General features: G+C 38.4%; 1 protein-coding gene across 1 annotated transcript in view; it reads right to left on the bottom strand.

Annotated features, from left to right (window-relative positions):
* The window catches only part of plcd1a (phospholipase C, delta 1a), a 62061-nt gene that overhangs the window by 34321 nt on the left and 11740 nt on the right, over positions 1-16000 (bottom strand). Inside the window, exon 3 of the mRNA XM_061964898.2 lies at positions 6407-6635. Within this exon, the coding sequence (XP_061820882.1) occupies positions 6407-6635 (229 nt within the window). The remainder of the gene's footprint in view (positions 1-6406; positions 6636-16000) is intronic.

Below are 16000 nucleotides of genomic sequence, written 5' to 3' on the forward strand. Positions count from 1 at the left end.
AATTAAAGCTGCAAGCAGCGATGGACGGGTCCGACTTTGAGGGCTCATAAAATCCAAACCGGAGCAGTAATTAAAGCTCTTTCATCAACTTTTAATCAGAAGGGTTCAATCTCTCTCCTGTGTGAATCGAACCGATTCCTTATCGATTCTCTTATGGAATCCAGATAGGTTGTTGTATATGGAAAAAAATACAATATTTGGTTAAACAAAAGCTCACTTTCATTTTATAAGAAAAAACTAAAATAAAATAAATAAATAAATATTGACTGTTACCCCCCTAAAAAAATAAAAAATAAATTAAAGCTGCAAGCAGCGATGGACGGGACCGACTTTGAGGGCTCATAAAATCCAAACCGGAGCAGTAATTAAAGCTCTTTCATCAACTTTTAATCAGAAGGGTTCAATCTCTCTCCTGTGTGAATCGAACCGATTCCTTATCGATTCTCTTATGGAATCCAGATAGGTTGTTGTATATGGAAAAAAATACAATATTTGGTTAAACAAAAGCTCACTTTTATTTTATAAGAAAAAACTAAAATAGAATAAATAAATGAATATTGACTGTTACCCCCCTAAAAAAATAAAATAAATTAAAGCTGCAAGCAGCGATGGACGGGACCGACTTTGAGGGCTCATAAAATCCAAACCGGAGCAGTAATTAAAACTCTTTCATCAACTTTTAATCAGAAGGGTTCAATCTCTCTCCTGTGTGAATCGAACCGATTCCTTATCGATTCTCTTATGGAATCCAGATAGGTTGTTGTATATGGAAAAAAATACAATATTTGGTTAAACAAAAGCTCACTTTCATTTTATAAGAAAAAACTAAAATAAAATAAATAAATAAATATTGACTGTTACCCCCCTAAAAAAAATAAAATAAATTAAAGCAGCAAGCAGCGATGGACGGGTCCGACTTTGAGGGCTCATAAAATCCAAACCGGAGCAGTAATTAAAACTCTTTCATCAACTTTTAATCAGAAGGGTTCAATCTCTCTCCTGTGCTAATTTGAAGCCAACACGACAAACGCGCTCAGAGGAGATGATGTTTGAAAAAAGGTGACTGTTTTTACACAACTTTTGTTTTGAAGGGGGAATTGCAAACTTCCTGTTGATTTTTGGTGGGGGTTGTCAGTGTATGAAATATAGGTCTAAGTCAGGGGTCGGCAACTCAAAATGTTGAAAGAGCCATATTGGACCAAAAATACAAAAAAAAAAATCTGTCTGGAGCCGCAAAAAATTAAAAGCCATATTACATACAGATAGTGTGTCATGAGATATAAATTGAATTAAGAGGACTTAAAGGAAACTAAATGACCTCAAACATACCTACAAATGAGGCATTATGATGCAATATGTACATATAGCTAGCCTAAATAGCATGTTAGCATCGATTAGCTTGCAGTCATGCAGTGACCAAATATGTCTGATTAGCACTCCAACAAGTCAATAACATCAACTAAACTCACCTTTCATGCACAACCTTAAACGTTTGGTGGACAAAATGAGACAGAAAAAGAAGTGGCATAAAACACGTCCTAGAAAGTCGGAGAAAGTTATACATGTAAACAAACTACGGTGAGTTCAAGGACCGCCAAAATTAGTAGGACAAAACGGCGCTCGCCAAATACTCGAATCAGTGAAGCATGTTTAATATAAACAGTTTGCTTTATAACAATTAGGGAGGTTTGTGTCATGTTTGTCCTCCTACAGAAACCATATTAAAACAAAAAATAGATTTTTTTTCCCCCTCATCTTTTTCCATTTTTCATACATTTCTGAAAAAGCTCCAGAGAGCCACTAGGGCGGCGCTAGAGCCGCGGGTTGCCGACCCCTGGTCTAAGTGATATCTACATAGAAGTTTTTGTTTCATGTCTCTACGACATTCCTACTGGGAGTTACAGGCAGTTTTGTCTGTTTTCTTCCTAGGGGGCGCTAGAGCGCAATTTTGAGTTTTGAGGTTTGGTTTTTTGATTAGATCGCAATTTTTTGCCAGTCCTGATGTGTGTGTCCAATTTGGTGAGTTTTGAAGCATGTTAAGGGGGTCAAATTACAGCTCAAAGAGGCGGCGGTATAATAATAAAACGCTAGAAATTCAATAGAGCCCTCTGTCAAAAAAGGGACTTGTCCCTAATAAATATTGACTGTTGTTACCCAAAGTATATTAAGTGGGATTTTTCAGAAAAACAAATATATACAGTAATACAAAAACAACCTGTCTCTGTGATCACTATAGGTGTATAAATAATAATATAATGTTAAATAAAATCAGTCCCTTGGGCACAAAACTGAAAATAATACAGCTCTCCAAAAAATGCACTTCTGCTGCTATTGGAACATACTAACTATACACACAGGCAGACAGCTAACAAACAATCCAAGACGTCTAATAAAGTTCCAAAGCAGATTAATCCATTTAGGCTCTTTATTGTTGTTGATCTTGCTTTGTCTTTTCCTATCTTTACTTTTGTCTTCCACCGGACTGTTATTTATTTTATTTTTTTAACTGAAATACACACAAGTATTGGGACACTTACGACTAAAAGTAGACAAAAAAATTGGGACACTTATGACTACCACTGGACAAAAGTATTGGGACACTTACACTGGACAAAAGTATTGGGACACTTAGGACTTTAACTTGACAAAAGTATTGGGACACTTAGGAATACCACTGAACAAAAGTATTGGGACACTTCGGACTAAACGTAGACAAAAGTATTGGGACATGTATGACTACCACTGGACAAAAGTATTGGGACACTTACGACGAAAACTAGACAAAGGTATTGGGACACTTGGGACTACAACTTGACAAAAGTATTGGGACACTTATGACGAACACTGGACAAAAGTATTGGGACACTTACACTGGACAAAAGTATTGGGACACTTAGGACTTTAACTTGACAAAAGTATTGGGACACTTAGAAATACCACTGAACAAAAGTATTGGGACACTTCGGACTAAACGTAGACAAAAGTATTGGGACACGTATGACTACCACTGGACAAAAGTATTGGGACACTTACGACTAAACGTAGACAAAAGTATTGGGACACGTATGACTACCACTGGACAAAAGTATTGGGACACTTAGGACTTTAACTTGACAAAAGTATAGGGACACTTAGGAATACCACTGAACAAAAGTATTGGGACACGTCGGACTAAACGTAGACAAAAGTATTGGGACACGTATGACTACCACTGGACAAAAGTATTGGGACACTTAGGACTTTAACTTGACAAAAGTATAGGGACACTTAGGAATACCACTGAACAAAAGTATTGGGACACGTCGGACTAAACGTAGACAAAAGTATTGGGACACGTATGACTACCACTGGACAAAAGTATTGGGACACTTACGACGAAAACTAGACAAAAGTATTGGGACACTTGGGACTACAACTTGACAAAAGTATTGGGACACTTAGGAATACCACTGAACAAAAGTATTGGGACACGTCGGACTAAACGTAGACAAAAGTATTGGGACACGTATGACTACCACTGGACAAAAGTATTGGGACACTTACGACAAAAACTAGACAAAAGTATTGGGACACTTGGGACTACAACTTGACAAAAGTATTGGGACACTTAGGAATACCACTGAACAAAAGTATTGGGACACGTCGGACTAAACGTAGACAAAAGTATTGGGACACGTATGACTACCACTGGACAAAAGTATTGGGACACTTACGACAAAAACTAGACAAAAGTATTGGGACACTTGGGACTACAACTTGACAAAAGTATTGGGACACTTATGACTACCACTGGACTAAAGTATTGGGACACTTATGACGAACACTGGACAAAAGTATTGGGACACTTACACTGGACAAAAGTATTGGGACACTTAGGACTTTAACTTGACAAAAGTATTGGGACACTTAGGAATACCACTGAACAAAAGTATTGGGACACTTCGGACTAAACGTAGACAAAAGTATTGGGACACTTAGGACTTTAACTTGACAAAAGTATTGGGACACTTAGGAATACCACTGAACAAAAGTATTGGGACACTTCGGACTAAACGTAGACAAAAGTATTGGGACACGTATGACTACCACTGGACAAAAGTATTGGGACACTTACGACGAAAACTAGACAAAAGTATTGGGACACTTACGACGAAAACTAGACAAAAGTATTGGGACACTTGGGACTACAACTTGACAAAAGTATTGGGACACTTATGACTACCACTGGACTAAAGTATTGGGACACTTATGACGAACACTGGACAAAAGTATTGGGACACTTACACTGGACAAAAGTATTGGGACACTTAGGACTTTAACTTGACAAAAGTATTGGGACACTTAGGAATACCACTGAACAAAAGTATTGGGACACTTCGTACTAAACGTAGACAAAAGTTTTGGGACACTTGGGACTACAACTTGACAAAAGTATTGGGACACTTATGACTACCACTGGACTAAAGTATTGGGACACTTATGACGAACACTGGACAAAAGTATTGGGACACTTACACTGGACAAAAGTATTGGGACACTTAGGACTTTAACTTGACAAAAGTATTGGGACACTTAGGAATACCACTGAACAAAAGTATTGGGACACTTCGTACTAAACGTAGACAAAAGTTTTGGGACACGTATGACTACCACTGGACAAAAGTATTGGGACACTTACGACGAAAACTAGACAAAAGTATTGGGACACTTGGGACTACAACTTGACAAAAGTATTGGGACACTTATGACGAACACTGGACAAAAGTATTGGGACACTTACACTGGACAAAAGTATTGGGACACTTAGGACTTTAACTTGACAAAAGTATTGGGACACTTAGGAATACCACTGAACAAAAGTATTGGGACACTTCGTACTAAACGTAGACAAAAGTTTTGGGACACGTATGACTACCACTGGACAAAAGTATTGGGACACTTACGACGAAAACTAGACAAAAGTATTGGGACACTTGGGACTACAACTTGACAAAAGTATTGGGACACTTATGACTACCACTGGACTAAAGTATTGGGACACTTATGACGAACACTGGACAAAAGTATTGGGACACTTACACTGGACAAAAGTATTGGGACACTTAGGACTTTAACTTGACAAAAGTATTGGGACACTTAGGAATACCACTGAACAAAAGTATTGGGACACTTCGGACTAAACGTAGACAAAAGTATTGGGACACGTATGACTACCACTGGACAAAAGTATTGGGACACTTACGACGAAAACTAGACAAAAGTATTGGGACACTTGGGACTACAACTTGACAAAAGTATTGGGACACTTATGACTACCACTGGACTAAAGTATTGGGACACTTATGACGAACACTGGACAAAAGTATTGGGACACTTATGACGAACACTGGACAAAAGTATTGGGACACTTAGGACTTTAACTTGACAAAAGTATTGGGACACTTAGGAATACCACTGAACAAAAGTATTGGGACACTTCGGACTAAACGTAGACAAAAGTATTGGGACACTTAGGACGAAAACTGGACTAAAATATTGGGACACTTAGGACTACCACTGGACAAAAGTATTGGGACACCTACACTGGACAAAAGTATTGGGACACTTAGGACTACAACTTGACAAAAGTATTGGGACACTTGGGACTTAAACTGGACAAAAGTATTGGGACACTTGGGACTAACACTGGACAAAAGTATTGGGACACTTAGGACTAGTTTATTTTATTTTTTTAACTGAAATACACACAATGACAAATGTATAAGCTATGTGATTCAATTAACATACGGAAATGTAATACACAATATGTAAATATTAGCTTCACACAAATATACATCAAACAAATACTTCTGAGTGTTGAAACTATTTCGATGGTGGAAATACACGACTGGCAGCCATTTTAAGTCCTCAAAACATCGATTGAAACAGTGCAAAAAAAAAAATTGTTTTTCAATAAACATCTTAGTATCAAACTTAACCACCTATTGACTTACATAAACAAGTTAAACAGTTTACTTACAGACTTATCTTTTCCAAGGCTTGTAAGAGCTAACACAACTTGTCTACTTCTCGTCGCCAACCCGGAAGTGCCCAAACTAATGACGCGCAGTATTTTCATATCGCCACAAGGTGTCAGTAAGAGTCTACAATCAAATGGGCATAGCATTGCAGGTCCCACAGGGCATTTCCTGTGGGACGGGATTCGTTCCCAGGGATTCGAATAAAGAACCAAATCTTTTTCTTTACTATAGTGGCCTCGATAACGGGAACCGGTTCTCAAAAAGGGATTCGAGTCCATGGAATCGGTTCTTTTCTTATCAAACAACCGGGAGAATCGGTTTAGAACATCATCCCTACACAGGAGTGTGCAGGAAGTGCTGCACACGATACAACATGTGAAGGATACTGCTCGCTCTTCTGCTGCCGGCTCAGGCCGCGCACGTTGCTGATGACCTTGTTGAGACCTTTGACCCACTGCTCCGCCTCCTGGGGGTCGCTGGCCATCAGGTCCAGAACCTTCTTCCTGCCCCTGAAGACGATGGAGAAGCAGCGAGCCTCCTCGGCGGGGTCGGTGTGCTTGCTGAGACCTTCTGACCGGCGGCCGTGACGCACCGACTCCACCTCGTCGATGGAGACTGTGGCAGAGAAGACGTTGCCGCTCACTTCCTGCCTTCAACTTTAGCAACAGGAAGTAGTTTGTGTCTCCAACTTTATCAACAGGAAGTAGTTTGTGTCTCCAACTTTTGCACAAAGACCTGATCATTGCAACTTTTCACGTTGTCATGGAAACTTTTACAAAATACTTTTGTTGTGCATCAATATTTGTGTAGTGTTAACAACAGTTGTGTTGTGTAGTGTATCAGCATTTGTGTAGTGTGTCAACATTTGTGTAGTGTTGTGTAGTGTTAACAGTTGTGTTGTGTAGTGTATCAGCATTTCTGTACTGTATCAACATTTGTGTAGTGTTGTGTAGTGTTAACAACAGTTGTGTTGTGTAGTGTATCAGCATTTGTGTAGTGTATCAACATTTGTGTATTGTTGTGTAGTGTTAACAACAGTTGTGTTGTGTAGTGTATCAGCATTTGTGTAGTGTGTCAACATTTGTGGTATTGTGTAGTGTTAACAGTTGTGTTGTGTAGTGTATCAGCATTTGTGTAGTGTGTCAACATTTGTGCAGTGTTGTGTAGTGTTAACAACAGTTGTGTTGTGTAGTGTATCAGCATTTGTGTAGTGTGTCAATATTTGTGTAGTGTATCAACATGTGTGTCGTGTTGTGTAGTGTTAACAACAATTTTGTTGTGTTGTGTAGTGTATCAGCATTTGTGTAGTGTATCAACATTTAAGTAGTGTTGTGTATTGTTAACAACGGTTGTGTAGTGTTAACAACAGTTGTGTTGTGTAGTGTATCAGCATTTGTGTAGTGTGTCAACATTTGTGTAGTGTTGTGTAGTGTTAACAACAGTTGTGTTGTGTAGTGTATCAGCATTTGTGTAGTGTGTCAATATTTGTGTAGTGTTGTGTAGTGTTAAAAACAGTTGTGTTGTGATGTGTAGTGTATCAGCATTTGTGTAGTGTATCAACATTTGTGCAGTGTTGTGTAGTGTTAACAACAGTTGTGTTGTGTAGTGTATCAGCATTTGTATAGTGTGTCAACAGTTGTGTAGTGTTAACAACAGTTGTGTTGTGATGTGTAGTGTATCAGCATTTGTGTAGTGTATCAACATTTGTGCAGTGTTGTGTAGTGTTAACAACAGTGGTGTTGTGTAGTGTATCAGCATTTGTGTAGTGTGTCAACATTTAAGTAGTGTTGTGTAGTGTTAACAACAGTTGTGTTGTGTAGTGTATCAGCGTTTGTGTAGTGTGTCAACATTTGTGTAGTGTTAACAACAGTTGTGTTGTGATGTGTAGTGTATCAGCATTTGTGTAGTGTATCAACATTTGTGTAGTGTTGTGTAGTGTTAACAACAGTTGTGTTGTGTAGTGTATCAGCATTTGTGTAGTGTGTCAACATGTGTGTAGTGTTGTGTAGTGTTAACAACAGTTGTGTTGTGATGTGTAGTGTATCAGCATTTGTGTAGTGTGTCAACATTTGTGTAGTGTTAACAACAGTTGTGTTGTGATGTGTAGTGTATCAGCATTTGTGTAGTGTATCAACATTTGTGCAGTGTTGTGCAGTGTTATCAACAGTTGTGTTGTGTAGTGTATCAGCATTTGTGTAGTGTGTCAACATTTGTGTAGTGTTGTGTAGTGTTAACAACAGTTGTGTTGTGATGTGTAGTGCATCAGCATTTGTGTAGTGTATCAACATTTGTGTAGTGTTAACAACAGTTGTGTTGTGGTGAGTAGTGTATCAGCATTGGTGTAGTGTGTCAACATTTGTGTAGTGTTGTGTAGTGTTAATAACAGTTGTGTTGTGTAGTGTATCAGCATTTGTGTAGTGTGTCAACATTTGTGTAGTGTTAACAACAGTTGTGTTGTGAAGTGTATCAGCATTTGTGTAGTGTATCAACATGTGTGTAGTGTTGTGTAGTGTTAACAACAGTTGTGTTGTGTAGTGTATCAGCATTTGTGTAGTGTGTCAACATTTGTGTAGTGTTGTGTAGTGTTTACAGTTGTGTTGTGTAGTGTATCAGCATTTGTGTAGTGTGTCAACATTTGTGTAGTGTTGTGTAGTGTTAACAACAGTTGTGTTGTGTAGTGTATCAGCATTTGTGTAGTGTGTCAACATTTCTGTAGTGTTGTGTAGTGTTAACAACAGTTGTGTTGTGATGTGTAGTGTATCAGCATTTGTGTAGTGTATCAACATGTGTGTAGTGTTGTGTAGTGTTAACAACAGTTGTGTTGTGTAGTGTATCAGCATTTGTGTAGTGTGTCAACATTTGTGTAGTGTTGTGTAGTGTTAACAACAGTTGTGTTGTGTAGTGTATCAGCATTTATGTAGTGTGTCAACATTTGTGTAGTGTTGTGTAGTGTTAAAAACAGTTGTGTTGTGATGTGTAGTGTATCAGCATTTGTGTAGTGTATCAACATTTGTGCAGTGTTGTGTAGTGTTAACAACAGTTGTGTTGTGTAGTGTATCAGCATTTGTGTAGTGTGTCAACATTTGTGTAGTGTTGTGTAGTGTTAACAACAGTTGTGTTGTGTAGTGTATCAGCATTTGTGTAGTGTGTCAACATTTGTGTAGTGTTGTGTAGTGTTAAAAACAGTTGTGTTGTGATGTGTAGTGTATCAGCATTTGTGTAGTGTATTAACATTTAAGTAGTGTTGTGTAGTGTTAACAACAGTTGTGTTGTGATGTGTAGTGTATCAGCATTTGTGTAGTGTATCAACATTTGTGTAGTGTTGTGTAGTGTTAAAAACAGTTGTGTTGTGTAGTGTATCAGCATTTGTGTAGTGTATCAACATTTAAGTAGTGTTGTGTAGTGTTAACAACAGTTGTGTTGTGTAGTGTATCAGCATTTGTGTAGTGTATCAACAGTTGTGCAGTGTATCAACATTTGTGTAGTGTAACAAGAGTTGTGGTGTGTAGTGTATCAACATTAGTGTAGTGTTGTGTAGTGCATCAACATCAGTGTAGTGTTGTGTAGTGTATCAACTTTTGTGTAGTGTTGTGTAGTGTAACAAGAGTTGTGTTGTGTAGTGTATCAACATGTGTGTAGTGTTGTGTAGTGTAACAAGAGTTGTGTTGTGTAGTGCATCAACATTTGTGTAGTGTTGTGTAGTGTAACAACAGTTGTGTTGTGTAGTGTATTAACATTTGTGTAGTGTTGTGTAGTGTAACAACAGATGTGTTGTGTAGAATATCAACATTTGCGTAGTGTTGTGTAGTGTAACAACAGTCTTGTTGTGTTGTGTAGCATGACAACCGTTGTATTGTGTTGTGTAGTGCATTAACATTTGTGTAGTGTATCAACATTGTGTTGAATTGTGTAGCATAACAACAGTTGTGTTGTGTAGCGTGACAACAGTGTGTTTTGTTGTGTAGCGTAACAGCAGTTGTGTTGTGTGTCGCGTGACAGCAGTTGTGTTGAATTGTGTAGTGTAACAACACTTGTGTTTTGTTGTGTAGCGTGACAACAGTGTGTTGAAATGTGTAGCGTAACAGTTGTGTTTTGTTGTGTAGCGTGACAACAGTGTATTGAGTGGTGCAGGGTGACAATAGTTGTGTTGTGTAGCGTGACAACAGTGTGTTGTGTAAGCGATGACAACCCAGCAGTTAAACTAAACCATCTGAGTTGTTGCAGCAGCTTAACACTTTCCAGATGAAATCTATCCTCCTTTCGATCCTTTCACCACTGAAAACAACAACAACAACAACACAACAACAAAAACAACACAACAACAACACAACAAGAATAGAGTGAGAAACTTGCCATCAAGCACTTCTATTGTGTGCGACATTGTGACGTCTGTGCTCTCTGCGTTGTTGAGCAGCGTCATGCTGGTCAGTCACTAAGACAACATGACGACAAAGTAAAAGCTTTGTGCGCACAATCACACACTGTGAAGAGGAATAGTGACACGATCACACACTGTGAGGAGGAAAAGTGACACGATCACACACTGTGAGGAGGAAAAGTGACACAATCACACACTGTGAAGAGGAATAGTGACACGATCACACACTGTGAGGAGGAAAAGTGACACAATCACACACTGAGAGGAGGAAAAGTGACACAATCACACAGTGAGAGGAGGAAAAGTGACACAATCACACACTGAGAGGAGGAAAAGTGACACAATCACACACTGAGAGGAGAAAAAGTGACAAATCACACACTGAGAGGAGGAAAAGTGACACAATCACACACTGAGAGGGGAAAATGTGACACAATCACACAATGTGAGGAGGAAAAGGGACACAATCGGTGTGAGGAGGAAAAGTGACACAATCACACACTGAGAGGAGAAAAAGTGACACAATCACACACTGTGAGGAGGACAAGTGACACAATCACACAGTGTGAGGAGGAAAATTGACACAATAACACACTGAGAGGAGGAAAAGTGACACAATCACACACTGAGAGGAGGAAAAGTGACACAATCACACACTGAGAGGAGAAAAAGTGACAAATCACACACTGAGAGGAGGAAAAGTGACACAATCACACACTGAGAGGGGAAAATGTGACACAATCACACAATGTGAGGAGGAAAAGGGACACAATCGGTGTGAGGAGGAAAAGTGACACAATCACACACTGAGAGGAGAAAAAGTGACACAATCACACACTGTGAGGAGGACAAGTGACACAATCACACACTGAGGAGAAAAAGTGACAAAGCACATACTATGAGGAGAAAAAGTGACACAATTACACGGTGAGAGGAGAAAAAGTGACACAATCACGCACTGTGAGGAGGAAAAGTGACAAATCACACAGTGTGAGTAGGAAAAGTGACACAGTCACACATTGTAAGGAGGAAAAGTGACACAATCACACACTGAGAGGAGGAAAAGTGACACAATCCCACAGTGTGAGGAGAAAAAGTGACAAATCACACACTGAGAGGAGGAAAAGTGACACAATCACACACTGAGAGGAGAAAAACTGACACAATCACACAATGTGAGGAGGAAAAGTGACACAGTCAGTGTGAGGAGGAAAAGTGACACAATCACACACTGAGAGGAGAAAAGTGACACAATCACACACTGTGAGGAGGAGAAGTGACACAATCGCATAGTGTGAGGAGGAAAAGTGACACAATCAAACAGTATGAGGAGGAAAAGTGACACAATCACACACTGTGAGGAGGAGAAGTGACACAATCGCACAGTGTGAGGAGGAAAAGTGACACAATCAAACAGTGTGAGGAGGAAAAGTGACACAATCACACACAGAGAGGAGAAAAAGTGACACGATCACACTGAGAGGAGAAAAAGTGACACAATCACACACTGAGAGGAGGAAAAGTGACACAATCACACACTGAGAGGAGGAAAATTGACACAATCACGCACTGAGAGGAGAAAAAGTGACACAAACACACAGTGTGAGGAGGAAAAGTGACACAATCAGTGTGAGGAGGTAAAGTGACACAATCACACACTGAGAGGAGGAAAAGTGACACAATCACACACAGAGGAGGAAAAGTGACACAATCACACACTGAGAGGAGAAAAAGTAACAAATCACACACTATTAGGAAGAAAAGTGACACAATCACACAGTGTGAGGAGAAAAAGTGACAAATAACACACTTTTAGGAGGAAAAGCGACACAATCGCACAGTGTGAGGAGGAAAAGTGAAACAATCCCACAGTGTGAAGAGGAAAAGTGACACAATCCCACAGTGTGAGGAGGAAAAGTGACACAATCCCACAGTGTGAGGAGGAAAAGTGACACAATCACACACTGTGAGGAGGAAAAGTGACACAATCACACACTGTGAGGAGGAAAAGTGACACAATCACACACTGTGAGGAGGAAAAGTGACACAATCACCCAGTGTGAGGAGGAAAAGTGACACAGTCCCACAATGTGAGGAGGAAAAGTGACACAATCACACAGTGTGAGGAGGAAAAGTGACACAATCACACACTGTGAGGAGGAAAAGTGACACAATCACACAGTGTGAGGAGGAAAAGTGACACAGTCCCACAATGTGAGGAGGAAAAGTGACACAATCACACACTGAGACGGGGAAAAGTGACACAATCACACAGTGTGAGGAGAAAAAGTGACAAATAACACACTTTTAGGAGGAAAAGCGACACAATCACACAGTGTGAGGAGGAAAAGTGAAACAATCCCACAGTGTGAGGAGGAAAAGTGACACAATCCCACAGTGTGAGGAGGAAAAGTGACACAATCCCACAGTGTGAGGAGGAAAAGTGACACAATCACACACTGTGAGGAGGAAAAGTGACACAATCACACACTGTGAGGAGGAAAAGTGACACAATCACACACTGTGAGGAGGAAAAGTGACACAATCACCCAGTGTGAGGAGGAAAAGTGACACAGTCCCACAATGTGAGGAGGAAAAGTGACACAATCACACAGTGTGAGGAGGAAAAGTGACACAATCACACACTGTGAGGAGGAAAAGTGACACAATCACACAGTGTGAGGAGGAAAAGTGACACAGTCCCACAATGTGAGGAGGAAAAGTGACACAATCACACACTGAGACGGGGAAAAGTGACACAATCACACACTGTGAGGAGGAAAAGTGACACAATCACACAGTGTGAGGAGGAAAAGTGACACAATCACACACTGTGAGGAGGAAAAGTGACACAATCACACAGTGTGAGGAGGAAAAGTGACACAATCACACAATGTGAGGAGGAAAAGTCCCAAGTAAGTAAGTAAGTCCTTCCCAATGTTCAAACCCACCACCAAACATTTGAGGAAGATGTGGAAGGAAGTTAGGCCAGTTGTAATTTCCCACCACAAGAGGGCGACATTGCTGTCAGTTCTCCACATAAAAGCCTTGAATCAGTTAGGAAGGAGATCCAATCATCTCAAGTCAAGTAATGACACTTCAATAGTTGATGGCGATGAGCGGTTTTTAACGCCAGACTCCACCCACCACGAATGGGTACTAAGAGGTACCGACCTGTCCTGCACTTCAGGGTGTCTTCATCATCTTGTCTACCGATTCTGATCAAGATCTGAGTTTGTGGAGGCAACTTTTAAATATGTTTGGCCCAAGAAACATATTTAATTTAATTATCTGGCAGTTTGACAGGTGCTAATTTGTCGCCATCTTGTGGACAAGGTGAGTGACTCAGGCCAGTGACCATTTCAAGAGACTATCTGCACAGTGTCTACTTATATAAGCCAATCCGAACAACCTTCCCTAGTCATGGCGCAGAAAATACAATTCAACCAGCACAAAAAGTCAACACACATGGTCACACACCACACAAATATGTGTAAAGGAAACATGTGTAATGTAAACATGTATAATGTAAACATGTGTAAAGTAAACATGTCTAAAGTGAACATGTGTCATGTAAACATGTGTAAAGTGAACATGTGTAATGTAAATATGTGTAAAGTAAACATGTCTAAAGTGAACATATGTAATGTAAACATGTGTAAAGTGAACATGTGTAATGTAAATATGTGTAAAATAAATATGTCTAAAGTGAACATGTGTAATATAAATATGTGTAAAGTAAACATGTGTAAAGTGAACATGTATAATGTAAACATGTGTAAAGAAAACATGTCTAAAGTGAACATATGTAATGTAAACATGTGTAAAGTGAACATGTGTAATGTAAATATGTGTAAAATAAATATGTCTAAAGTGAACATGTGTAATATAAATATGTGTAAAGTAAACATGTGTAAAGTGAACATGTATAATGTAAACATGTGTAAAGAAAACATGTCTAAAGTGAACATGTGTCATGTAAACATGTGTGAAGTGAACATGTGTAATGTAAATATGTGTAAAGTAAACATGTGTAAAGTAAACATGTCTAAAGTGAACATGTGTAAAGTAAACATGTCTAAAGTGAACATGTGTAATGTAAATATGTGTAAAGTAAACATGTGTAAAGTAAACATGTCTAAAGTGAACATATGTGATGTAAACATGTGTAACGTGAACATGTGTAATGTAAATATGTGTAAAGTCAACATGTGTAATGTAAACATGTGCAATGTAAACATGTGTAAAGTAAACATGTTTAGTGTAAAAACATGTGTAAAGTAAACATCTGCAATGTAAATGTGTGTAAACATGTGTAAAGTAAACATGTGTAATGTAAACATGTGTAATGTAAACATGTGTAATGCAAACATGTGTAAACATGTGTAATGTAAACATATGCACTGTAAATATATGTAATGTAAACGTGTGTAAAGTAAACATGTGTAATGTAAACATGTGTAAAGTAAACATGTGTAATGTAAACATATGTAATGTAAACAGTTGTAATGTAAACATGTGTAAAGTCAACATGTGTAATGTAAACATGTGTAAAGTAAACATGTGTATGGGTTGGAATTGGGGGTTAAATCACCGAATGATTCCCGAGCGTGGCGCACGCTGCTGCTCACTGCTCCCCTCACCTCCCAGGGGGTGATCAAGGGGATGGGTCAAATGCAGGGGGCACATTTCACCACACCTCGTGTGTGTGTGTGACTATCGTTGGGACTTGAACTTTAAAGTAAACATGTGTAATGTAAAGTAAACATGTGTAATGTAAACATGTGTAAAGTAAACATGTGTAATGTAAACATGTGTAATGTAAACATGTGTAAAGTAAACATGTGCAAAGTAAACATGTGTAATGTAAACATGTGTAATGTAAACATTTGTGATGTAAACATGTGTAAAGTAAACATTTGTAATGTAAACATGTGTAAAGTAAACATGTGTAATGTAAACATGTGTAATGTAAACATGTGTAATGTAAACATTTGTAATGTAAACATGTGTAAAGTAAACATGTGTAATGTAAACATGTGTAAAGTAAAGTAAACATGTGTAAAGTAAAGTAAACATGTGTAAAGTAAACATGTGTAAAGTAACTATATGTAATGTAAAGTAAACATGTCTAAAGTAAATATATGTAAAGTAAACATGTGTAAAGTAAATATATGTAAAGTAAACATGTGTAAAGTACATATATGTAAAGTAAACATATGTAAAGTAAATATATGTAATGTAAAGTAAACATGTGTAATGTAAACATGTGTAAAGTAAACATGTGTAAAATAAACATGTGTAAAGTAAATATATGTAAAGTAAACATGTGTAAAGTAAATATATGTAAAGTAAACATGTGTAAAGTAAGTATGTGTAAAGTAAACATGTGTAAAGTAAATATATGAAAAGTAAACATGTGTAAAGTAAACATGTGTAAAGTAAATATATGTAAAGTAAACATGTGTAATGTAAACATGTGTAAAGTAAAGTAAACATGTGTAATGTAAAGTAAACACGTGTAAAGTAAACATGTGTAAAGTAACTATGTGTAATGTAAAGTAAACATGTGTAAAGTAAACATGTGTAAAGTAAATATATG

The sequence above is a fragment of the Nerophis lumbriciformis genome, linkage group LG07 (assembly GCF_033978685.3).
Source record: "Nerophis lumbriciformis linkage group LG07, RoL_Nlum_v2.1, whole genome shotgun sequence".
In the NCBI taxonomy this organism is placed as follows: domain Eukaryota; kingdom Metazoa; phylum Chordata; class Actinopteri; order Syngnathiformes; family Syngnathidae; genus Nerophis; species Nerophis lumbriciformis.